Source organism: Saimiri boliviensis, chromosome 9, assembly GCF_048565385.1.
Source record: "Saimiri boliviensis isolate mSaiBol1 chromosome 9, mSaiBol1.pri, whole genome shotgun sequence".
NCBI classification, from domain to species: Eukaryota; Metazoa; Chordata; class Mammalia; order Primates; family Cebidae; genus Saimiri; species Saimiri boliviensis.
The window spans coordinates 127,341,950-127,368,064 of record NC_133457.1 but is presented as its reverse complement, the minus strand read 5'-3'; the positions used below and the strand labels follow the sequence as shown (position 1 = coordinate 127,368,064).

Here is a 26,115-nt window from a genome sequence, read left to right as displayed (position 1 = left end):
GCCCTCTTGCTCACAGTGAACTGGCGACACGCCCCCTGCTGGCAGCAGGGGACACTGCAGGGCCATCTTGCGCACAGTGTACTGGCGGCACGCCCCCTGCTGGCTGCCTGGGACACTGTAGGGCCCTCCTGCGCACAGGGTAGTGGTGGCATGCCCCCTGCTGGCAGCAGGGGACACTGCAGGACCCTCTTGCTTGCTCAGTGTTGTGGCAGCATGTCCCCTGCAGGCAGCGGGGACACCACGGGGCCCTCTTGCTCCCAGTGTGATGGCTGGCGCCCCGTACGGGACTCCTTCTGCAGCACTTGAAGTCAGAAAGCCAGTTTATTCAACACCCACAGTTCTAGAGATTCAAACTGAAACGGAGCTATTACAGGAAAGAGCCGACGTCCCAGTTCTTGTCTAACTGGGAAGAAAGATTTTAATCAAGAGGCCGTACAAAGATGGCAGATAACTTTATTGAAAATAAATACAGTGTAAAGAGCTTCTTATAGAAAATATAAGTCGGCCCCAAGGGAGGAGCGTGCTGACTGTGCAGGAAAACAGCCCAAGAGTCCTGTGCAGGGAATTTTATTATGTACTTCTTCACATTCCTGCCTCCGTCTCAACTCTCCACCTGTTTTGTCTGGTTTTTCTGCTCCTACCTTAGGTCCCCGATGTGCCTCTCTTTGGCTTGTGGGGCCTCCTAACTGTTGGTTAAGGCACATGTGTGGTGATCAATCCAAATCCACTGTTGTGGCTGGCTCCTTCCCGCCTCCCAGGAAGGCCCTACAGCAGTCACGTCTGTACCTCCTGTGCCTGCCTCTTTTGGATGCCCTTCCCTGCCCTAATCTGGGGAGAGAAATCTTCCCCAGGTTTCTCTTAAAATGTCCCCTTTGTCCTTCTTATCAGCACATAGCTAGCAATTTTCTGACATTTTAACTGTAAAGTGAATGAGGATTGGGGCATCCTAAGAGGAGTTCTAGGGTGTTTCTTTCTGCATAGGTATCCTTCTTCCTCCTACCCACAACTGACAAGTGACCATCCACTCCAGCATTAGAGATGCTACAAATATATAAATTGTTGAAGGTCCCTCCAGGTGACCCTTCCCATCATGTTCATGTCTAGCTATCTACCAACTCTAACAGAGCCCACTATCCTGTGTCTTTCCCAAAAGTAGTGAAGGAACGATGCATTGGAAACCATAGAAAATAGAATGTAGATGAAAACTTTACAATTCATACAAATAATCACTCAAAATCATCCTTACACTAAAAATGCAAAACTATACAATTTCTAGAAGAAAACATAAAATAAAAGCTATGTGCCCTTGGGTTCAGCAATGAAATTTAACAACACAAAGTGTCTATACACACAGAACAAATAATTAAGCAGATTTTTAAAATATTAAAAGTGTATACTCCAGAAAAGACCTTGCTAAGAGAATAAAAAGACAAGCCACATATTGAAAGAAAATATTTGCAAAATACAGCTGAGACAGAATTTCTATTCAATATACGAAAAAATCTTAAAACTAAGTAAAACAGCCCAATTAAAGATGCACACATCTCTAAACAGACACCTCACCAAAGGCTTTAAGAGAAACCGGCCATTTCAAAAGACTCCACCACTGATACCAACCAACTGCCTGAAGCTGCCTCTCCTTCTCGCCTGATAAGAGACCACCCATGACAAAGAGGTTCTGGCCAGTATACAGAGGATGCACAGAGCAAGTTTTCATGTCCTCTGCTTCATCTTTTAATGCCAGAGGGCTGAAAACTCCACCCTGGGATTATGCTAACACTGCCATTTTTGGTACATGGGACCCATGAAAGAGTAAGAAACTCAGTTGCATGTGCATGCATTTCTCCTTTCATAAATATTCATGACTCCTCCTAGAGCTTATTACATATGTGTATTTGGCCATGCCACTCACCATAAATTACTATTTATTTTACCTCTCCATTGAAATGTCTGCTTCTGCCTTCTCGCTGGAGGCTATGCTTCCCAGGCTGTCAGGACTAGCATGCAGATTGCAACCCTTCAGAGGAAATAAATTTCTGACTGGGTGCAGTGGCTCATGCCTGTAATCCCAGTAATTTGGGAGGCCAAGGCAAGTGAATCACCTGAGTTCAGGAGTTTGAGACCAGTCTGGCCAACATGGTGAAACCATTTCTACTAAAAATACAAAAAATTAGCTGGCTGTGGTGGTGGGTGTCCATAATCCCAGCTAATTGGGAGTCTGAGGCAGGAGAATCACTTGAACGCAGGAGGTGGAGGTTGCAGTGAGCCAACTTCATGCCATTGCACTCCAGCCTGGGCAACAAGAGTTAAACACCGTCTCAAAAAAATAATTAAATAAAGAAATTGGCCGGGCACGGTGGCTCAAGCCTGTAATCCCAGCACTTTGGGAGGCCGAGGCGGGTGGATCACGAGGTCGAGAGATCGAGACCATCCTGATCAACATGGTGAAACCCCGTCTCTACTAAAAATACAAAAAATTAGCTGGGCATGGTGGCACGTGCCTGTAATCCCAGCTACTCAGGAGGCTGAGGCAGGAGAATTGCCTGAACCCAGGAGGCGGAGGTTGCGGTGAGCTGAGATCGTGCCATTGCACTCCAGCCTGGATAACAAGAGTGAAACTCTGCCTAAAAAAAAAAATAAAAATAAAAATAAAGAAATCTCTCCTTTCCAAATTTATGAACCACATCATTCTTTTTAGTTGATAGTGTTAAAAAGTTCAAAAAGACCTTCCATACTCTCCCACAGAAGCCCTAGAAATTGTCATTTTGCTTATTTTGGATGCCTGAGAACTTGTAATCAAATGGGTAGAAATGTTGAAACTGTGCTTTACCAGCTATGTATCTCTTAATCCAATCAAGCAAATGTCAAAAATTAACCATCAGAACATTCATGCCTGATTCATGAATATGATTGTGTCCTTATCTGAAGGGAAACTTGGACACAGAAACACGCACAGGGAAGGTTTGTGAAGCCTGGTGCTTTGCTGTCATAAGCAAAGAACTACCAGAAGCTGGAGAAAGGCCTCGAGCACATGCCTCCCTTAGGGCCTTCAGAGGGAGCACAGTCCCACCAACACCTTCATTCCAGACTCCGCACTTCAGAATTTGGGAGACAACAAATCTGTGTGGACAAGGAGGGATGGGGCAGGGACAGCCTCCCTGAAGCTGTCCCTGACTCTCCACCCCATTGTACCCAGAGCTGACCCTGAGCCTCCATCCTGCTGTCACTGGAGGCCAGAAAACTCAGGGCTAACCTAAAGCCCACCTCTCACACCTCCCCTGGCTCCTTCTCCAGCTATCCACACTTTGGAACACCCATCATGTCCCTTTAATCTCTAGTGAAGGTGCCTCAAGAAGGCAGAGAGAGGCACAAGATGGTACCTCACCTGTGTCCACTGGACCCAGGCTGGCCCTTTAAGGAGGTGAGGGCATATCCCTCTTCTCAGAGAGGCCAGGGATAAGGCCAGAAAGGGGAGAGGGGGAAGTGTTTGGGGGGGGTGCTGTGGGCAAAGGATGCTGAGGACAGCGGCCCCTCCCCACAGGTGGAAGTGGAGCAGCTGAGGAGGCTTCAGCCTCCCGCTAGACTGGACCTCTAACCATGGCATAGCTGCTACTTCTTGGGAGGTCCAGTCCCAGTCAAAGGTCAGCTCCAGAGATTTTATTTTTCCCAAAATGGACATGATGCAGCTGGCTGAGTCATGTTTCTAGAATTTTCAGGACTGAGCCTGCTCCCTGATGAAAGTGGGCAACATGCCCTGGCAGTTCCTGTAGCCAATACCTAGAAGCACATACAATAAAAAAAGAAAATATAAGCTCTTTGGGAGACTGATCCCAGAATTCCAACATCTAAATAACATTTGTGCTCTGGATAACTGAAAACAAAATATTTCTGCTCCTTAAGACAGCTGAATGTGAGAAAATTACACCAAAACCATCCCTCGCCATCTTCAAAGCCCTATTCTCTTATGTACTTGGAGCTAGCCATTTCTCCATTTGTCCATTCCAATTCCACATTTATTAATGAAAAATAAGGCCTTCTCTACATCTACTGTGAATGTTACATAATCAAGCAATAATACAAATATCTGCTGAAAGTAAATACATGTTAGTAAAGAAAAAACGTTCTTAAGGTTTTGAAAAGAACATATTCAAGAGTTTGAATCCCACACAGGGTGCAGAAGCAATGCTAAGGATAAAATATCCTGACTACCTTATTAACGTAATCTGTGTTTATCAGCTCATTAAAATCTATGTTTCAGATTCCTTGGATTTTTCCCAAGTTCCAGACTGATAAAAGTATTTTTACATACATATATGATTCTTACATTACATACTTAATATCTCTAAACTTGACATTTGTTTTGTACAAGTCTATGGCTTTATTACTTTTCAAAACAAAAGTCACATATTAAAATACAAACTACTCAAAAGTAAATAGTTGTCAAGATTGTGGTTTACGATATAGATCTTACAGATAATACAGACTATATTATGATTTCTCTGTTTGAAAACAGAAAGTAGTATATGATACTGAATTTCTGGTTTAAGGTGCACAGGAAACCTTGCTTACAATCCTTTATTTTCATAAGGTTAACACCAAACTATTTCTCACATATATTACAACCATATTTTTTAAACCAAATTCTGGTTTTAAAATCACAAACTGACAACACATAAATACGAAATGCTAGGAAATGTCTAATATACGAGGGAATTTATAATCTAGCATAAAGGCAAATGCGGTTTTTAAAAAATGCAGTCCATATACAAAATTAGTCAAGCCACCTAACAAATTTTACAGATAACACTCATTTAATATTATGTCCAAAAATTTCCATCTAAGTGTCTACATATTAGTTAAAATAATGCCCACAAGGATCTCAAAACTACAAAGTATTAGCAAGTAAATGTAAATCACACATCTCTCTCTGAAAGAATGAAGCTTGACTATGAGTTAAAAGGCAACAACTATGAACTAACTTTCTTTAAAATGGCTAAAGTTGGCCTGTCTAGAGCAATACACGTTTTCCCAGCTATACATGCAAACTGTATTGTGTAGTAAAAATGACTCAGTTACTTACAAATGCAAAAAAGACCCAAAATAACCAGAGCTCAGCTAAGCTGACAAAACCACAGAGACTCCCAAGAAGCTGAGGATTCAGAGTAAAAATAAAATCTGGATATTTAATCCTACATCAACACTCTGATTTTATGTTTACTGTTAATAATTTATACTACTCTTTTCTTTGGGTAAAAAAAAAAAAAATGTTTTAAAAAGAACCAATGTTTTGGAATAAGCGATGTAACTCTGATCATCCTGCCACATGCCTACCAAAAGGGCCGCTGTACTTTGAGCCCTACCACTTAGTAAGACAGAGCTCTCCACACACAAGGCCCAGAGACAGCCGACCTCACAAGTTAGTGTGAGTTACACCGTTCCCATGCAACACAGCTGCTAAAATACATACATTTGTTCTTATGAAAAATTACAAAACTAACAAATCTTTCTCTCCAGATTTATAAAAGATAGAATCTATGAATCAGTACTCTAATGTGATCACAGAAAAATAGCAAACTGAAGTCAAAAAGCATAGGCTGTCCATAATACAGTCCCGAATCTACTTCCTGCACTCCTAATGCTTTCTACTTGTTCAGAGGATGGGGGGTGTCAACACCTGAAGCTGGGTAAAGAATCATCCCTGCGGTCAGGGCAGATGTCACTTTGCTTACTGCTCACACGAATCATCCCTGCGGTCAGGGCAGACGTCACTTTGCTTACTGCTCACACGAATCATCCCTGCGGTCAGGGCAGATGTCACTTTGCTTACTGCTCACACGCAGGAAAAAACTTCCTTCATTTTCCAGGATATTCTTTTAAGGATTACTTGACAGTGGTTCTTTTAAAGATATCAAAAGAAGGTGTCAAAAAAAAAAAAGATACAAAAAACCTCTTTGGAATTCTCCTGGAATTCCAGAAAGATTACCTGGCTGTTCATTCCTCCACCCCATCAAAATTTTTCCTTTGAAAAATTACACCTGACAACTCGCATAAGATTTAATTAACTTACTTAAAATAAGGGAGGGCTTCTCAATAATGTGTCCCCACTAGCAAACTAACAAGTTCAGTGATACTCTGTGCCAGTAATTAAGTGGCACGTATCATAAAAATTCAAACTTGGACACAGGTGTGTCACACCCGCAAAAGATTGTATACATTTATAAGCTTGTGCTTTCATACTTTATAAGCAACACAAGTTAAGTTTCCACTTCGGTTTTCATTTATCGTGAGTAACATGCATGTTGTATCAGAAATGGTCATCAGTCTCTCTTACGCACACTTTAGGGTTTCATCACAGCTGAAAACAAAACACCCTTCTCTTTTTCTCTATGAAGGTCCTCTCCAATTTGGGAAAGCAGTCTTCTATGCAATGTAGGTCTTGCTGAATTATGCAAAGAAATCATATAAATAAAATTTTAGAGGTCAGTCAGGAACTAGAAAAAAACCATGACATGGATAAGTCCAGCAGTTCCCTTCCCCACAACATTTGCTTCCAGGTACTTCAAACTCAGCAATCTGCTCTTCCTCATTTCCCCCTTTCAAACAGGAGACTTATTTTTCTCTGTAATAAAGCAGGTAGTATTTCAGGGGATCTGGCAGAGGGAGGCTCAGGACCTTCTGGCGTAGAAAGTTCACTGGGGGGTCTGGCTTTGTTTCAGGCAGGGTCTTCTCTTCTTCTTCCCTCCGTTCCTCTTCCAAGTCTTCACAGCTGTTGTCATCTGAGGGGTTGGAGATACGACTGGCAAAGACTTCTTTGTCCAAAAAGACAATCGTTTCCATTCGACGGCGGCGAACTCTCCTTCGCTTAAACCTGGGGGTGTTCTTTAGTCCGTTTCCATTTTTGCTGACACTTTCCTGATGAATAATCTTCTTAATGGTGCCCCGGATGGCGATGCGAGCCAAGTCCTGGAGGCTGCGAACTGCCACTGGTGCTGCAGCACAAAAGAATGACACACAGACTCATCTGAGTGACACCACCACACATAAACATCTAAAAACTGTAACATCATTTGAATTAACTGGCAAATTTACAAATATGTTATAAGAATATGAGAGAATGCTAAGCACATGTCAATTAGTGCTCCAGTTTACTGATACTTTTCAGAAGATATTTTCTTTTTTTCTTTTTTTTTTTTTTTTTTTTTTTTTTTTTTTTGAGACGGAGTTTCGCTCTTGTTACCCAGGCTGGAGTGCAATGGCGCGATCTCGGCTCACCGCAACCTCTGCCTCCCAGGTTCAGGCAATTCTCCTGCCTCAGCCTCCTGAATAGCTGAGATTACAGGCACGCGCCACCATGCCCAGCTAATTTTTTTTGTATTTTTAGTAGAGACGGGGTTTCACCATGTTGATCAGGATGGTCTCGATCTCTTGACCTCGTGATCCACCCGCCTCAGCCTCCCAAAGTGCTGGGATTACAGGCTTGAGCCACCGCGCCTGGCCCAAAAGATATTTTCAAATGACTTAATCCTTAACTTTGAAAGGAAAAGGAAGCAATATTGCTTGGCTATATTCATCAGTGCTGGAATTAAAACCTGGGTTACAGTTGGTTCTTATGACAGCCTAGTTTCATTACTATTAGTTGCTGTGTTCATGTGTATATTAATACTCATCTACTAGTAATAGAGTGAATATGTCTCCAACATTCTTTTTTTTGAGACACATTCTTACTCTGTCCCCCAAGCTGGGGTGCAGTGGTACAATCTCGACTAACTGCAACCTCCATCTCCTGGGTTCAAGAGATCCTCCAGCATCAGCCTCCCCAGTAGCTGGGACTACAGGGACATGCTACCATGCAGGCCAGGCTGTTCTCAAACTCCTGATGTCAAGTGATCCATCCACCTGGGCCTCCCAAAGTGCTGGGATTATAGGGGTAAGCCATGCCCCGCCTAACATTCTTTTATCTATTAATATTTTCATAGTTATTTACAAATTGAATATTTGTTCCTTTTTTAGTGTCCTGGGCTCTTGGCACTGAATAAGTTGCACCTTCTCCCTTCAACCTTTCCTGCTTTTCTGACTCCATGGGCAAGGGGTCCCTTATCCTTTCTCCAGGACATGCTCCAGCACTTCCCTTGTCTCTTCATTGAACCACACAATCATGCCTCTTGCCCCACCTGTGACCTAGCTCCTTCCTCAAGTATTGTCATCCTTCCTTCATCACCTCACATCAAGAAAGATTATTTCCAGAGCCACTGGGATCTGGCTGCTGCCCCACAGGCTGAAACAACTCCTTCCGAAGCCCTCAGAGTCCCAGTCTTCAGCTTTGGCCTCCCTAGATCTCAAGGTGTCGGCTTGGGATAAGGAACGTGGTGCTCACTGCTCCCCTGGCCCAAGTCACAGCCCCTCTCTCTGATCTCCACAGCTCTTTTCTCTTGCAGGCTCTTCCTCTTCCAGTCAGCCCAGTCGTGCCCTAAGGTTCCAATTTCTATCATTTCCCCCTCTAGGTATGACTGCTAGTCCTTGGATTTACATCCATTCTGTGGTTTTAAATGACGAATGCCAGCCAACAGCTCCCAAGCTTCTGATCCAGTCCTGACCAGGATCCGGAGCCTCCCACAGACCCAAGTTTACAACAGACAATGAACACCTCAGGCTCACATGTCTTTCCTCAGGCGGACTGTATCACTCACTGTATGTATCATTCAATCTTCTCCACTGTAGAAACCAGTGTCTTAGTTTTCATCTTTATCTCTCGCCTGGAAAATTCCAACAGCTTTCCACTGGTTCCTGCTTCCAATGTGTCCTGTGTCCATTCAATCAGAGAGCTAACCTATCCCCCTCACACCACACACATCTACACTCACATGACCCCACACTGCATTTCCGCACTCACACGACCCCACACCACATGACCCTGTATCATGCAGGTCTAAACGTACACAACGTACCCCATGCATCTACACTCACGTGATCCCGTATCGTGTGTGTCTACACTCACAAAGTTTTCTACTCTGCTGTCTTCACAAACATGACTTTACTAGTCTAGGAAACTCTGGCCCAGGAAAAGGAAAGTTGCCAATAACTTGATGAGTCACTTAAGAAACTAAAAGCATCGCATTCATGTTGATCGTCTAACACTCTCTTCAAAGCTATCTCCTCAAAACAAGCATCCCAAGTGCCCACCACGTTGTCATGATTCTTAATCAGGCCACATGAAACCCTCACAGGCAAAGACTCATTTTCAACCAGACCCTAAAAAATTCTCCTAAGTACCCCAAAGATGTCTTTGCCTTCCCACACTCTGCTGAGGCTCTGGAAGCTGATGTCCTCCCCACCAAGAACAGCACGTACTTAAAAAGGTTATTCTGGTGAGATTTTCAGAGCATGCATTTGACAGATTCACCCTCCACCCAACCACCAGGCTTACCCAGAATACAGAGGCACTGCATCTTTTATTTAAAGTATCTGATAGCTTTCTCCAGCCTACGTGAAAAGCCCAATTCTAACCAACATACCAGCGGTTTCTCCCACCTGTCCCAACTCTTGACTACACGGGGGAACACTCGCTCTGACTTCTGTCCTGCCGTTGCTGACACTTTTCTCCCCTTTTTTCTGTTTAGGGAATTCCTCTTTGCCCTCAAAGGCCAAACACATATGTCGTCCTCTGTCAAACCTTCCCTAATTACTCTAGCCCTTTTGCGTATCCTATTGTTGCTCATTATTGGATTTCAAGAGTCGTGTCTATTTCTTAGGACCTGTACTTAGCAGAGACCAAAACAAAGTATAATCATTTAATAAATGATTCCTAATAAATTAAAAAACATTTCTGGAAGAGATTTGCCAAAATGTTATTGTCTCTGGGTGGGACTATGCACAACTTTTTTCCTTCCCATTATTTTTTGCATTTTCCAAATTTTCTAAATGATCAGAGCATCTTCCATGTGAGTTGTTTAAATTTTAAAAGATTAGGACGTTTTGCTGTTGTGCTGCCCCGGCATCAATTCCTTGCTCAGTCTGCACCCTGAACTAGTGAAACACAAAGGCTTGGCTGTGGAAGCTTCCACAGAAAGTCTCCTATCCACATCCTAGCAGATTAGCTGCAATGTGTTCTCTACCCTTCATCTACCCACGAGGCAGCAGGCGCTAAGCAGCCCTGGGGAGGAGAAGCCCCATGACTCTGTAGGAGCTCTCTGGCTGATGGCTCTCTCTGTAAGGCCTCTCCTAGTGGAGGTGGCCAATAGCCTAAGTCCCTATGTGGCAAAATGAGCTCCCTTGTATGCGTGCCCTTTGCTTCCAATGGCACGACCAACAGCTCTTTGTAGATTTAAAAGACAGCTAAAATAACCTGAAATAGGCTAAAAATAGATTATAATTTTTCAAATGCCTGAAATTGCTTGTAGAATTTTAAAGTTTCAGTATGGGGGTGGTGCTGTTTATTATCATAAGGTTCTTTGTAAATTTTGTTTCCTTTTAAAATCTAATGAGACGAAAAAGATCTAAAAGATAAAATAAGTAAAGATTGGTCGACTGGTAGACTGGTAGACGACTGATATACTCACGCAACTGGACAAATCTTGCTTTTCCTGACTCTGAATGGCAGGGCTGGATCAGAGGAGCAAAAGAAACCGCGAGAATCTTCTTGGTTTCCCAAGCTGAAGGACCGGTGCGTGTTATCTTAGTCAACTATCCAAGAGACAAAATGAGAATATTCAAAATATTTGGCTGCTATATAGCTCACATTTAAATATAATCATCCCTATACATACTATACAAATACATAGATATGCTTACAATAAAATGAAGCATTTTAACATACAGACCCCTAATGAGATGTGCCAGGAAATACATCTATCTTATGAATATGCCTGCTAAAATGCTTAACCTGAATATATTCAGGCCCTAGGCCTAAGTTCTGTTTATAGGAAATAGATATTAAAGACAAACTAGTTATAGCATAGCAAGAGGAAACCACCACACAGAGAATGTGGGGATGAGCCTTGCCCTGACATCACCCCCATGAAAGCACTGGAATCTGGTGGCTTAACATACTGCAGTGTGGGTCATCAAAACATTTCTTTTGAATTAAAGTATTAGGAGCACCAGAGAACCCACTTAGACATGACCCTCTGTGCGCTCCACGTGGCTGGGTCAGTCTCCAAGTGGCCTACGCAGGTCATGGAACTATATTTGGTCAGTTCTTTCATGCTGGTCTTTTCTAAAAATATCAAAGTCAGTAAATCCACTAAAAACTAAGATTCTATGTCATGAATCTTATAACTTAAAAGGACTAAGTAGCCATGTACTAGGTAAACATCAACTAACATTCTTGTATATCAGCAAAACTTGTGTTTATTTAAACATTTTTAAAAGTAGACTTTCTAGACTGGGCACGGTGGCTCAAGCCTGTAATCCCAGCACTTTGGGAGGCCAAGGCGGGTGGCTCACGAGGTCAAGAGATCAAGACCATCCTGGTCAACATGGCGAAACCCCGTCTCTACTAAAAATACAAAAAAAAAATTAGCTGGGCATGGTGGCACGTGCCTGTAATCCCTGCTACTCAGGAGGCTGAGGCAGGAGAATTGCCTGAACCCAGGAGGCGGAGGTTGCGGTGAGCCGAGATCGCGCCATTGCACTCCAGCCTGGGTAACAAGAGCGAAACCCCGTCTCAAAAAAAAAAAAAAAAAGTAGACTTTCTAGTTATAATGAAAAACAAGTATTTCAATATAATCAATAAATGATGTATGAAACCTTAAATGAAACTATAAACCCCTATTTCATATTCTAGATAGGCAGAGGAAACATTGTAAAGATGTCCACAATCCTCAAATTAATCGAGATGATACAATTCGAATAAAAAATTCAATGCATTTTTATATAGCAACAAAGACTTCCAGTATCACTTGTATTAGTAAAGACATCTAAAACAATATTCTGCCAGGTGTGATGGCTCATGCCAACAACTCTGGAGGCTGAGGTGAGAGGACTGCTTGAAGTCAGGAGTTTGCAATCAGCCTGGGCAACACAGTGAGAACCTGTTACTAAAAAAATAAAATTAGCGAGACATGGCAGCATGTGCCTGTAGTGCCAGCTACTTGGGACGCTGAGGCGGAAGGACCATTTGAGCCCAGGAGTTTGAGGTTACAGTGAGCTATTATCATGCCACTGTACTCCAGCCTAGATGACAGAGAAAGATCCCATCTCCAAATTTTTATTAAAACAACTAAAAACTCCTAATTTTTATTTATTTTTTTTTCCTAGTTCTCTGTGACTGAGAGGCATTCTTCTTGGTGACCAATTCGTGTCTGTTAATCTGTTCATTTACTATGAACTGTTTTACCCAGTGAAATACAGTAACGCAGACCAGCATGCATGACCAAACAGCAAACGTGGACAAGACTCTCACTAAGCAAAGGGTTCCTGTACAATGCATAACAACAAGGCACTTATCAATTAGACTAACAATGAGAATACAACTTATTCTAATAATTTTATATATAATTCTAATAACAGAACAATTATAATAGATTAACAATTGGAATTAAAACTCAGAGCAGCTGGGGAGAAGAGGGGAAGGAGAAGGGAAACAGAGGGAGGTGAGGGGGAAGGGATAGAAGAAGGAAAAGAGAGAGAGAAGGAAGATGGAGAAAAGAGTTTCATGTGTAGTCTCTGAAGTACCTACCTGACTCAGGTTCTGGCCCCACCTAGGATATGTGTATGACCTCACAAGCCCCCTCACCTGTCCCTGCCTCTGGTTCCTAATTTGTGAAATGCAGGAATTTCTTAGAAGGGTAAGTATACATAAACTGCCCAGAACAGACCTTGGCAAACAGTGTGCAAAAATGTCAGTTATGAAGGGAATCTGACCTTCTCTTCCAGCGGCATGACAAGGATCCCTCCCACTTTGAGAAGATTCTTCATGTACTCTTCATGCTCTTTCTGCACACCAGCCCCACAGTATACACGATCATACTGAGAACAATCCGGAGAAATCTCCAGGCAATTCCCAATAACAAAGGAGGGTTCACAGAAGTCAAACCTGGAAGTACAAAATGTTTCCTGCAACTAAAGGTAACACATTGCAACAAGTATACACAGTATATCTATGCTAACCACAGGTTAAAATCCCAAAGCAATGTAACACAGTTTACAGAGCCAGGGAGCTGGAAAAAAAGAATTACAAATGTCCAAGAATTACTTCCAAAAAGAATTTCACTTTATATCTGGAACTCTAGAAATGCCAAACAAAATAGTATGAAAGTAAATATCAAAAGTATTACCCAAATTTAACACAATCCCCAATCACTGTTGTCTTTGTCACCTTCTTAGCATCTTGTATAAAATCTATTAACACCACACAATGAGTGAGATGTGGGGGTGGTGAAACTGCATTTGGGGTTTCTAAAAATTTTAATCCCTAAAACAAAACCTGTAATGCCTTATTTTAAAATGGCAAACGCTAGTCACATATACTGTTTGGAGACAAATGCAACAATTTTATTTCAGAAACGATGAGGTGGTAAAAAGTTATCTTAAATAGGAAACATGAAAATTGAGCAAAATGAACATTTTGTGTTTTCTTCTATTCTTATATTGGTGAGAAATTACCTTTATGTAGGTATAACATTTAGAAAAACCTAAAACCCTCAAAAACAGAATTTTTTAAAAAAATTAGAAGAGGCACATGGCATCATCTCCTAGCACAGTGGTTTTCTGTTGTTGTTGTTCTTTTCTTTGTTTTTTTTGAGACAGAGTTTCGCTCTTGTCGCCCACGCTGAAGTGCAATGGTGCGATCTCGGCTCACCACAACCTCTGCCTCCTAGGTTCAAGCGATTCTCCTGCCTCAGCCTCCCGAGTAGCTGGGATTACAGGCATGTGCCACGATGTCCGGCTAATTTTTTTTTTTAATAGAAATGGTGTTTCTCCATGTTGGTCAGGCTGGTCTCGAACTCCAGACCTCAGGTGATCCACCCGCCTCAGCCTCCCAAAGTGCTGGGATTACAGGCGTGAGCCACTGTACCCCACCCATCCATGATTAAACATAGTTTAATCATGTTTGCTGGCACATGAACACTAATAAGCTGATTTCTATCTGATCAAAAGTTTGTAAAATTATAATTCACGTTCTCTGACCCAATAGATAGTATTTCATCTTACTTGTCAAAACTATCACTTGTTCTGATGAAGAAGTCCAGTTTCTGCTTTGCATACTCTATCACATCTGAATGAAGTTCCACCCCATGGTTCACACCAAAAGGACCTAGAAAGTTTAAGAAGAAAACATGTAAAAACAGAAAAAGAACACTTGCTCATTCGTTTGCTTCTCTTTTATCAACTGTTAACACATCTGACTTAACATGTACAATTACAGAAATTCACAAAGTTTGGAGGTCTCATCACATTACCACGGCTCACCACATCATAAATACTTGTTCTGACGCCTGGGCTTCTCTACCCTCAAACTTTTAAAGAATCATTTGAAAATGGAAAAAAAACAACTGCTCAAATCTAACTAATGAATTAAAGAAGAAACATGTATGTGCAAGTGAAACAGACATAGGCCTCACCTGTTTGTCCAGAGGTAACATTTAAGATGACTGTTTTCCCTGAAACATTCCCCAAAATACTCAGATGTGTGCATTTTAATATTCACAAAACAGGGTTCAATCATCATCTTTAAAATAAAACTATGCTTCCAGTAAAGTCACAGTAAAACATGTTTTACATAAAAGGATATTTGCCAGTAATTTGAAATAAAACTGAGAAATGTTACAGGTCTACTTAATGATGAAAGTGCTCCCTCCCTCCACATAAAACTATCCCTATGTTAAGTAAGAACAAAGTACTGACACTCAGCATAGATGAGTCTCTCTGTGTGGGAATCCACTTACACGAAGGTAGAAATCAGGCAAAATTCATCCGTGCTGAGAAGGCAAAACAGTCATCAGCTTTCTGGAAGGGGAGTACAACAGTGGTACCCTTTCCAGAAGGAGGAGAAGGCAGTGTAGCCTCCTTGGGGAGCTGTTTCTACGCTGCATCTTGCTCTGGGTGGAGTTTATATGGAGATGGATGCATACGTAAAAGTCCACCAGAATTCACGCTTCACGCTTATTCATTTACTATAGGTAAGTGACACATCAATTTCTTAAATCTATATGTAAAAATCGACAGGGCATGTAGGACTTTATGTAGTAGACAGATGTATCACAGTGATCTACAATCTAGCAGAAACGCTGATAAGCGAGCAACCTTCTGTGCATCCCACACCTCTGCATCTGGCCGCGTGGGTCTTCCTGGCACAACAGCCGTCAGCCCAGGACAAGGCTTCTCCAGCCCCCGTTTGGACAGCTGTACCTGCTGCTCTTTTCTCTCACCGTATTCATACACAGAGCTGCTGCTAAAACATTACCTCATCAAAATACACGCTACCTGAGAGTCCATCTTTTCACTATTCACAACAGGCGTCCCCAAACTATGGCCCGTGGGCCGCATGCGGCCCCCTGAGGCCATTTATCCGGCCCCCCGCTGCACTTCAGGAAGGGGCACCTCTTTCACTGGTGGTCAGTGAGAGGAGCACAGTATGTGGCGGCCCTCCAACGGTCTGAGGGACAGTGAACTGGCCCCCCGTGTAAAAAGTTTGGGAACGCCTGATATACAACATCAAATCCTGAATTACTCTGAACTTCAAGACCTTCTGCCAACTCTCTGACTTCAATTCCCATGACTCTGTCACTATGCCAGAGACCAAAAAAAGCTGCTTGATTTTTCACACTCATCTTATTTTCACTGACCCCTCACCATCACTATCAAATACTTAATAAGCAGTTAATTCTAATAACAGATATGAGATACGGTTCCTATTCCCAAGAAGCTTAACACCAAATAGTAACAGAAACCCCTCCAGCCACCTGCTTAATAAAAAGATGACTAGCAGCGGAAGGAGGACACAGGGTGGCCGGGAGGTGTTAGCAACACGGCACCTGGGACACAGCCCTGGGACACGGCACTGAAGCCAGATCTGCAAGGCCCCCCCGGGAAAGCCACTCCCAGGTATGCCCTGCTTCCTGATCACACAGCAGTTTTCAGGTAGGTTACTTATAAGTCATCATCTTTTTTTTTTTTTTTTTTTTTTTGAGACAGACTATCTCACTCTGTTGCCCAGGCTGGAGTGCAATGGCACGATCTTGGCTCACTGCAACCTCCACCTCCTGGGTTCAAGCAGTTCTCCTGCCTCAGCCTCCCAAGCAGTTGGCCACCGCATCCAGCTAATTTTTCTATTTCAAGTAGAGACAGGGCTTTGTCATGTCTGCCACGCTGGTCTCGAACTCGTGACCTCAGATGATCCACCCACCTCAGCTTCCCAAAGTGCTGGGATTACAGGCGTGAGCCACCATGCCCAGCCTGAGTCGCCATCTCTTAAGTAGCTACTGTATTCTCCCCTGGTTGGTGATAAAGGCAGGGACAGCCTTCAGCAAAGCGGAGAGGAGCCCACAGAGCAGGCACAGGAACATGGCTGACCCAGGATGCGGCTCAGAACTTGTGAAAGGCAGTGGGGTCACAGTAAGAAACTCTGTCGGATGAGAAACTCACATTCACAGGCACCGGGAAGCCAATGGGGATTAACTCTGGAGTGCTTTGCACAAAATGCTGTTAAGGTTGAATAAGCTGCAGCATCTGGAGACACAGCCAAGATATGCATCCATGACAGCAAAACCCTAAAGTCACTTCCTTCAACTGCATCAAAGCAGCATGTCACGTCCATTACAGCAGAAAACAGGCCTTTCCTTCCTTCAGACCTCTCTCCTCCCGAAATCCAGTAAACAGGGGATTCAGAAAAGAGAAGCAACAATATCAAGAAGGCCTCTCTTTATAACTTCTAGGGGATGCCAAGTACAGCAAGGCCCTTTCAGGCTTCCTTTTTTTTTTTTTTTTTTTTTGAGATGGAGTCTTGTTCTGTCACCCAGGCTGGAGTGCAGTGGCACGATCTCTGCTCACTGCAGCCTCCATCTCCCGGGTTCAAGTGATTCACCTGCCTCAGCCTCCCAAGTAGCTGGGATTAATAGGCGTGCACCACCACACCCGGCTAATTTTTTATCTTTTTGATAGAGACAGGGTTTCACCATGTTGGCCAGGTTGGTCTCGAACTCCTGACCTCAAGCGATCTGCCAGCCTTGGCATCACAAAGTGCTGAGATTATGGGCGTGTGAGCCTCTGTGCCTGGCCACTTCAGGATTACTGTAAGTCATCTTTTCCTAATAAGCATTTTGGCTTTTTTCAATAGCATTTCTAATTGAGTCAGCTTGATCACCTATTTCTCCCCAAGATTCTACCTTAGCTCCAATTTTTCAGCTACAATGGAGGAAATCACAGCTCCCAAATTAAAAAATGACAAATAATCTGAGCACTGTGTTCTCTTCTCAAAGCACAGGGACCACAACAGTCTCAATCAAAGAGAAATTAAGGTCAAAAAGCATTATAGAAATCTACACACTGTTATATCTGAAGGTAGCAATCTACAGCCAAAAGCCAAATAATCAGTCCCAAAACTTCACCAAATTCCAATTGATACAAACTTATAAAGAAATCCAAATTCTCGTTCCATATCCACAAAAATCAATGAGAAACAGGGTCTCACTCTGTCACCTAGGCTGGAGTGCATTGGTGCAATCATAGCTCACTGCAGTCTTGAAGTCCTGGGTTTAAGCAACCCTCCAGCCTCGGTCTCCCAAAGGGCTGGGATTACAGGCATAAACCACCAAGCCCAGCCACATTCTTGATGTTTCCTTCACAACCATATATAGTCCATCCATAAATCCTGTCAGTTCTAACAGGATTTGGAAACAATATAGACTCCAGCTTCTCTGTATTGGTTTCATCCAGTATCTCTCACCCAGCTCGCCACAGCAGCTTAGCCCCTGCTTTCTCTTTAGAGCAAGGTTTTACAGAATAAACCAGCTCCTATCACTCCTCTGGCAAAACCATTCCACCTTACTGAGTTAAAAATGGATGCCTTTCCCCACCTGTTCCATTTTGCACCAAGTGACATTCTTCCTCAGTTGTTTGGTACTGTAATTGTTAAAAATAGCCATATTCCCATGTGCAGAATTCCCTCACAACTCATTTGTTTGGGAAAATAGGCTAAATAGCTTCAAATAATATAACCTGTGAAATCCCTTCTGTCTCTGAAATTAATTTTAAAATCTACAGGTATTACTCTTACTATGAAAACAATAAAGCAGGCCAGGCATGATGGTTCATGCCTGTAATCCCAGCACTTTGGGAGGCTGAGGCAGGTGGACAGCTTGCACCCTGGAGTTTGAGACCAGCCTGGGAAACGTGGTGAGACCCCCATCTCTGCAAACAATTTAAAAATTAGCCAAGCATGGTGGTGTGTGCCTGTGGCCCTAGGTACTCAGGAGGATTGCTAGAGCCCAGGTCAAGGCTGCAGTGAGCCTTGTTCACGTCACAGCATTCCAGCCTAGGCCATGGAGCAAGACTCAGTCAAAACAAAACCCAACAACACAAAAACTGCTTAGAAGTACTTTAACTCCACCAACCCACCCGGGAGGGGCTGCCAGGATGCTGGAGCGGGTGTCAGGGTTTGAGACTGCCTAGTCGGGCGAGGCCTCCTGCCACTGGCGATGGGGTCCACCCTCGGACCAACACCCCCGTCCCGCTTCAGAGCGTCGGCCCCACAGACCTAGATGGGCAAGATACTAAATACTTTTCTTGGAATACATCATCTTGATTGAAAACTACCAGGATATTTTTGAAAAAATAGCTCACTAGCTGGCTGGGCCGGAGTACAGTGGCGCGATCTCGGCTCACTGCAACCTGCACCTCTGGTTCAAGCAGTTTTCCTGCCTCAGTCTCCCTGGCTGGGATCACAGTTTCAGGTTCTTTTCCTGCCAAATAAAGAAATGAAGTAGAAGCTGAATCTACTGAAGGGCTTTTACGAATATTTATAGAGATTAAACATGTGAAGGATTTACTATGTTGCCTTGTGAATTCTTTTTTTTTTTTTTTTTTTTTTTTTTTGAGACGGAGTTTCGCTCTTGTTACCCAGGCTGGAGTGCAATGGCGCGATCTCGGCTCACCGCAACCTCCGCCTCCTGGGTTTAGGCAATTCCCCTGCCTCAGCCTCCTGAGTAGCTGGGATTACAGGCACACGTCACCATGCCCAGCTGATTTTTTGTATTTTTAGTAGAGACGGGGTTTCACCATGTCGACCAGGATGGTCTCGAACTCTCGACCTTGTGATCCACCCGCCTCGGCCTCCCAAAGTGCTGGGATTACAGGCTTGAGCCACCGCGCCCGGCGCCTTGTGAATTCTTAATGATCATTGGCTGCTATTAATTAGATGATGTTAACATTGTAGACACTCAGCCCCATCGTGACAGACGTGACCTACGGTAAGTCATATGACACATCTTAATAAAGGTCTAGGCTAAGAACCTGGAAAATCTCATTCAGTAGACTTCCCATGGAATTCTGCAGAAATGTGGATAGCAATCAGTTTCTGTCTTCCCGGGAAAATGCCAAATACATTAAATGTATAAAGACAACAATTACTATTTTGACATTGCCCTTGAGAGGCTAGATGAGAGTAAGTATCTGTTCTTGAAAACCTGTATTTCTATATTCTTTCAGTTATGTAAGTGGCCTTTATTGGTTTACATCACTGTGCAGGGGTTTGGCTTGCATAGCAAGATGCTGAAGTGTTTTCAATGCATGAGGCTGGTATTCCTGGGTGACTACATGCATTGTTTACTAATGACATTAAGTGTAGGGTAGCTCATTTAAAAATTGGTGTATTGTATAAAATGAACCCGATTTAAAATAGGACCATGTATTTTATTTAATCCAAAAATTAATGTTCCTGAAGAAAATGCAAATCCATTTTAATGGTTACTATGTACTTCTAATAAAAATATCTGGCAAGCCGGGCGCAGTGGCTCACGCCTGTAATCCCAGCACTTTGGGAGGCCGAAGCGGGCGGATCACGAGGTCGAGAGATCGAGACCATCCTGGTCAACATGGTGAAACCCCGTCTCTACTAAAAATACAAAACATTAGCTGGGCACGGTGCCTCACACCTGTAATCCCAGCACTTTGGGAGGCCGAGGCAAGTGGATCACGAGATCGAGACCGTCCTGGTCAACATGGTGAAACCCCATCTCTACTAAAAATACAAAAAATGAGCTGGGCATGGTGGCACGTGCCTGTAATCCCAGCTACTCAGGAGGCTGAGGCAGGAGAGTTGCCTGAACCCAGGAGGCGGAGGTTGCGGTGAGCCGAGATCGCGCCATTGCACTCCAGCCTGGGTAACAAGAGCGAAACTCCGTCTAAAAAAAAAAGAAAAAGAGAACTTTAACTGCAGGAGGACTTGAAAGGTAGTTACCATTGCTTCAGAGAACGAGTGACAAGGAAGACTGAGTGATTAAATTAAATCAAGAGATCGTAGTGGGGTCGAGATGTACACGACTGTCTTTGTTCTGCACTGTCCAGAGGGTAGGTGCACAGTTCAGACCGTGGCAGGTTCAGGCAGAGGGGACAGAGAACAAGAGGGGTCCCTCTGGAGAACCTGGTGCCCGAGAGAGCCATGCAGGCCTTCCTCCCTCATTGCTCTGTCCACCACCCGGTGATGTGTCAACTCAGGTAACTACTAAGAAGGCTGTGGTCTCGGTCCAGGCGGGCCGTCGGCAGACTATGTTTTCTGTCAAAGGAGATGCCTCCTTCCCTGACACAGATGAGTTTTCAGACTCTCCTTCCACACTTACCCAGAATGAGGCCCACCATGGAGCTGAGGTACCCAGTACCACTGCCCAGGTTCAGAAATGAGAGTCCAGGCTGCAGATCCAGGGCTTCCATCACCTCCGAGTAGATGCACGGGGCTGAGAGGTGAATGTTTCCATGCTTCCATGCCAAGTCTTTATAAGCATTTTCTTTAAATTCTTCAAGATAATAGTCGGCACGATCGATAGCTCGGAAAGCCTGCTCTACCAGTTCAGTCCGGATATACTGCGCTTCTTTCAAATTATCTATCAGCTCATCATTGTCTTCACCGGCACTCACAGCACCGCCCATGTTCAAGATGACACTTAGGCAATACTATAATTAAAAATTTTTAAAAAGAGCTATTTATGTTAAAGGTAAGAGCAGAACAATAACAGTTCTAAACAGATACCGATTTCAAATGCTGAATTCTGAAAATAATAATCTTTTGTCAACACCCACCTCACAACCACCCAGAGTTGCCAGATTTAGAAGGAAAAAAAAAATCTCAGTTCAACTGAAAATTCAAGCAAACAATACTAAAAATTGTTTGATGTTTATTTGAAATTCTAATTTAGGCCAGGAGCAAGGGCTCATGCCTGTAATCCCAGCACTTTGGGAGGCCAAGCCAGGCGGATCACCTGAGGTCAGGAGTTCAAGACCAGCCTGGCCAACAGAGTGAAACCCCATCTCTACTAAAAACACAAAAATTAGCCAGGCGTGGTGGCGCATGCCTGTAATCCCAGCTACTTGTGAGGCTGAGGCAGGAGAACTGCTTGAACCCGGGAGGCAGAGGTTACAGCGAGCAGAGATTGTGCCACTGCACTCTAGCCTGGGCAACAGAGCAAGACTCTGTCTCAAAAAAAAAAAGAAAAGAAAAAGAAAATTTAGTGGTGTCCTATATTGTATCTGGGAACTCTACACCCCCAACATACACAAAAGTACCCACCCAAGTCAAGCAATGCATTCGACCTGTTGGATATTTTGATGTTCAAATTTTAGACAAAAACATCAAGAAAACACCCTTCCCAAATACAACATTCTATGACAAATACCTTCTTCTAACAAATGCAAAATCAGCTTCCTGGCTCAGGTTTAAGTATGTGTGTGTGGAAAACTGCATGATATGCAGTCTTCCCAACTCTTTAAAAATAACAGCTACTTGTCTAACCTTCTCCCAAGCTGCCTTCAAGAAGAAAAAGTGCAGCAGGTGTCACCTCTGAGCCTAAGTATTAGAATATACAGTGTAGCTTCATTTAATTCACAGGAAAACATTCTTTCATGTGGAGAAGTCTTACTCTTCTAAAAGCTACAAAAATATCCTTTCCAATTTTATACTTACCCCATGTAACTTTTTCAAAGCTTTAACTTCACATAAAATGGTAATGCTTTACAAACACCAGATACAGATTGTTGGGGAAAAAGACCACCAGATCTCATGAAGACATTTTCATGAACACAACCTTTTTAAAAACCTGTTATGATTATGATGGACTTCATTCTTGCTTTCCTCCTCACATTCCTCTGGATTTCTAACAGCAAGCTGAGGATAATAAAGAAATACTGGGGGATCCCAAGGGGGCAGTGGGCAGATTTCATACACACCCATGTACACAACTGCTGACAGTGGTGGGAGAGGTTTTCCCAGGAGTGAAAATAATCACATAGTTTCTTGTAGGTGAACAAAAAGTGTGAAAGGTATGGCTTAACACAAATTATCTTCTGTTTTTATGGTGGAATACTCAGTCTTCATAATCAAGATTTTAGAGCTAAATGTTAGGTTTTGCAAATCAATAGGATGGTCCAGTCATTAAATTTTCACACCCTTTTTGAATTTTTTTGAATTGTTTTGGAGCCCTTGTTAGATTATGGTCCATAGCCAGTTGACTTAGACTTAGAGGAATTAAGTCCTAATGAGGTCGAGTTTAATCCTGGATAAGCCACTTAGTTCTGAGGCTACACCCATAGCCTAGCACAGTCACCTTAAAATTTAGGCCAGTGGTTAAAAGCGGAATCAGGCGTTCGGCTACTTAAGGATCTATTTAGGAAAAGAGCTGGAAATCACATACCGTACTCAGTGAAAGCCACCTCTTCAGCCAGAAGCCTGTATATAATGTTCTATCATTCTATCTCAATACATCTTTAGAAGGTATCCGCAAACTGTATGTTGGATAGGTTTCATTTCCATTTTCTACCAAGTAACTATCATTTATTTTGAACTCTTCCTTAATTTGAAAGTTCAGATGGCTTCTTAGTAAAAACAGCTAGCATGTGTTTTCCAGGTACCACCTGTCAGTCATGGCCTCATTCACAGGTCGCAACACTAAGAGGCAAACTGGAGCTAGTTGGTTAATTTGTTCACGATTACACAGTTTGTGAGGAGGGCACTGGATTCAAACCCAGGACTGTACAGCAAAAGGCCTGTGTTTTTAATACCACACCAATGCAGCTTTTAAAAATATTTAAGGCAGCGATGTTCTTTACCACACAACGCTTTGGTAATCTTTTGACTATGGGGTAATCCTATCTGTATCTATTGCCATCGGTAGGGTGCATGTGCATATCTGTGGGTCTGACATTTATTACCATCTTTGCCTGGTAATCTAACACTCCCTCACACTGGAAACCATGGCTGTTAACAACAGACTGTAGATGTGATCAGTCATCATGTCACCAAAAACACTGACAACAAACTAAGCTCTTTTGCAAAACCAAATCCTATCATTTTCACCTAGGTTCTACAATCCAGTCAAATCCAGTTTTTCAAAGTAAAAGTGTATAATCATTTTTAGAATGCTGGACTCGATTACACCAGTGCACATTATCTGCTGAAATCCTTAATGTCATTCACTGCTCTGCAGTGACTAGCAGCAGTCCGTAACAACCTTGCTGCTCCTTACAATATCAACTACCAGGGCACATGAGGAACACTTGCTGAGTGGCAGCAGGCATGAAGGTCTCAGAATTGATACTTGAGGAGGTCGTGATTGTGGCTGTGTCAACTCAAGCACAAAGCTGTGGTAACGGCAATTTGGGAGCCTACACACAATCCAACCTGGATGTCAATTCTTAAGGGGAATATGGACAAAGTAATTCACTGTGGAAGATAGGTGGGGAGAAGAACCCACAGCCACATCTCCTTTGGGCAGAATGATCAAACACACACACACATACAAATAGATTTCTCACCTAGAAAACCAGAACTCTTACAAGGAAGGCAAAGGGACATTTTTCAAATACAGATGGTCTCCGACTCAGGACGGTTGGACTGAAGGTTTAAAGATGCGCTGACTGGGATGCAACCCCATCCGAAGTCAAGCAGCACCTGTACCTGAAAGGCTGTCACACGCACACTATCAACGGGCCTCACAAAAGCCAGACCAGCGGTCCAGGCTGCAGACAACGCCACCTAAATACACAGCGGAGCTTTCTAACAACTGAAGCTGCAAAGAACGAAAGGAGCCCCCAGCCAAGTTCCACGGCAGGGAGGAAGGCACTGGCCTCCAGAGCTGAGCCCGCCACCTCTGCGGTCTCCTCCCATCACCCGAGCGCACGGCTCCGTCTCCCCCACGCACGACCACCACCGTTTCTCAGTCGCTGCTGCACCTCAACTTCGCTAACGCGCGAAGGACGGTCCACCGGACGCCCAGCTCGGAGCTGTCTGGCCACTCCCTTGAGAGAAGCAGCCAGCAAGCTCTGCCCACGAGTCAGGGGGTGGGCATTCGGCGCCCTCCTGGAGGCGCGGCGCGGCGCGCACACCCGTCGGACCCGTCCCTCTCCCACAGCAAAAACAAAGGCGCGAGGCTCGGCCGGCTCTCCCTGCTCCGACCAACCCAGCTCCGTCTGGGCGCGCGAGCCGCGGTCCCAGAGCCCCGCCCGGGTTCCGACCACCTCCGCGGCGCGCGGGGCCGGGGGCCGCGGCTGGGGACAGGGCTCCGCCGTCTTCGGGGGTCCCACGCCGACGCTCGGCGCCTCCGCGCCCGGCTCGCCCGGACCCGCAAACGTTTCCCACTTAAGAACTCAAGGGCAAGCCGCAGGTCGGGACGGAGCGCGCCCGGGGGGACCAACCGGCGCCGGGAAAGAGCGCGGGGACAGCGCGAGCGCGGGGCGACAGAGACGCGGGGCGCCCCGGGGTCCGCGGAGGGGAGGAGCGAGGCCCCCAGAGGACCGCTCCGGGGACGGCGCTGCCAGGGGAGGGGCAGGGAAGGGGACACACCGCCCGCTCGCCGCAGGCCGGGCCGAGGGGCGGCGGCGGCGGCGGCGGCGGCTCTACCTCCAGGCTCGGCCGGCCGGCGGGCTCGGACCGCCCGGGCTGCGACCTGCAGCTCCTCGGGCGCGTCCCTGCTGCGTCCGCGCCCCGGGTGCGCCGCTCCGACCTCGGCCGCCGTCAACATCCGCCGCCGCCTCTGCGCCTGCGCACGGCGGGACTGCGCGCGACGGCCGGACTGCGCGTGCGCCGCGGGCCCGCCGCTTAAAGGGGCCATGGCGGCGCAGGCGGGGCCCGCTCCTCTGGGCGCCGGAGTCCGCGCCGTGCTCAGTCGGGAGGACGGGCCCGCCCCGGCCGCCTGAGCCGCCGCCCTGGGGGTCACCGGAGCCGCCCGCGGACGCCGCCGGCCCTGGGGCCTCCTCCTGCCCAGCCGGCCCCGGAGATCACGCGGACCCCCCGGAGGGAAACTGCGCGGGGAAACCTGCCTTCCTCCGCTCCCCGCGCTGACGGGTGTCGGGTCCGCCCCCTTCGGAAACGCGCATCAGAGGCGCGGAAGAGCCGGGCCGGTGGCGTGTCCCCTCCGGCCCCCTCCGGCCCCCTCCGGCCCCCTCCGTCCCCTCCGTCCCCCTCCGCCCCCCTCCGTCCCCTCCGCCCCCCTCCGCCCCCCTCCGCCCCCTCCGTCCCCCTCCGCCCCCCTCCGTCCCCCCCGTCCCCCTCCGTCCCCCTCCGTCCCCCTCCGTCCCCCTCCGTCCCCCCCGTCCCCCTCCGGCCCCCTCCGCCCCCCTCCGTCCCCCCCGTCCCCCTCCGTCCCCCTCCGTCCCCCTCCGTCCCCCCTCCGTCCCCCTCCGTCCCCCTCCGTCCCCCCCCGGCCCCCCCGGCCCCCTCCGGCCCCCTCCGGCCCCCTCCGGCCCCCTCCGTCCCCCTCCGTCCCCTCCGTCCCCCTCCGTCCCCCTCCGTCCCCCTCCGTCCCCCTCCGTCCCCCTCCGTCCCCCCCGTCCCCCTCCGTCCCCCTCCGCCCCCCTCCGTCCCCCCCGTCCCCCTCCGTCCCCCTCCGTCCCCCCGTCCCCCTCCGTCCCCCTCCGCCCCCCTCCGTCCCCCCCGTCCCCCTCCGTCCCCCTCCGTCCCCCTCCGTCCCCCCC

General features: G+C 45.8%; 1 protein-coding gene across 2 annotated transcripts; it reads right to left on the bottom strand.

The window, feature by feature from the left end:
• Positions 1 to 436: 436 nt before the first annotated feature.
• Positions 437 to 25,183, bottom strand: PCMTD2 (protein-L-isoaspartate (D-aspartate) O-methyltransferase domain containing 2). 2 transcript variants are annotated; one of them, XM_039479556.2, is made up of 6 exons: positions 25,043 to 25,183; positions 20,775 to 21,105; positions 14,152 to 14,254; positions 12,862 to 13,033; positions 10,557 to 10,680; positions 437 to 6,989 (listed from the first exon to the last, which is right to left on the bottom strand). In XM_039479556.2, the coding sequence occupies exons 2-6, from the start codon at positions 21,079 to 21,081 to the stop codon at positions 6,610 to 6,612; spliced, it is 1,086 nt and encodes a 361-aa protein (XP_039335490.1). In that variant the 5' UTR covers positions 21,082 to 21,105; positions 25,043 to 25,183; the 3' UTR covers positions 437 to 6,609. The 2 variants fall into 2 exon arrangements, with proteins under 2 accessions (XP_039335490.1, XP_039335491.1); XM_039479557.2 differs by lacking the exon at positions 25,043 to 25,183 and having other exon boundaries at positions 6,842 to 6,989; positions 10,562 to 10,680; positions 20,775 to 25,017.
• Between the last annotated feature and the right edge of the window lie 932 nt (positions 25,184 to 26,115).

Coding starts and splice junctions, on each gene's coding strand:
- PCMTD2 (XM_039479556.2), bottom strand. CDS start 21,081: ATGGGCGGTGCTGTGAGTGCCGGTGAAGACAATGATGAGCTGATAGAT. Junction 14,255..20,774: donor CATGGTGGGCCTCATTCTGG/GTAAGTGTGGAA, acceptor TAAACTTTCTAG/GTCCTTTTGGTGTGAACCAT. Junction 6,990..10,556: donor AGCAAGATTTGTCCAGTTGC/GTGAGTATATCA, acceptor TTTGTGCTGCAG/CACCAGTGGCAGTTCGCAGC.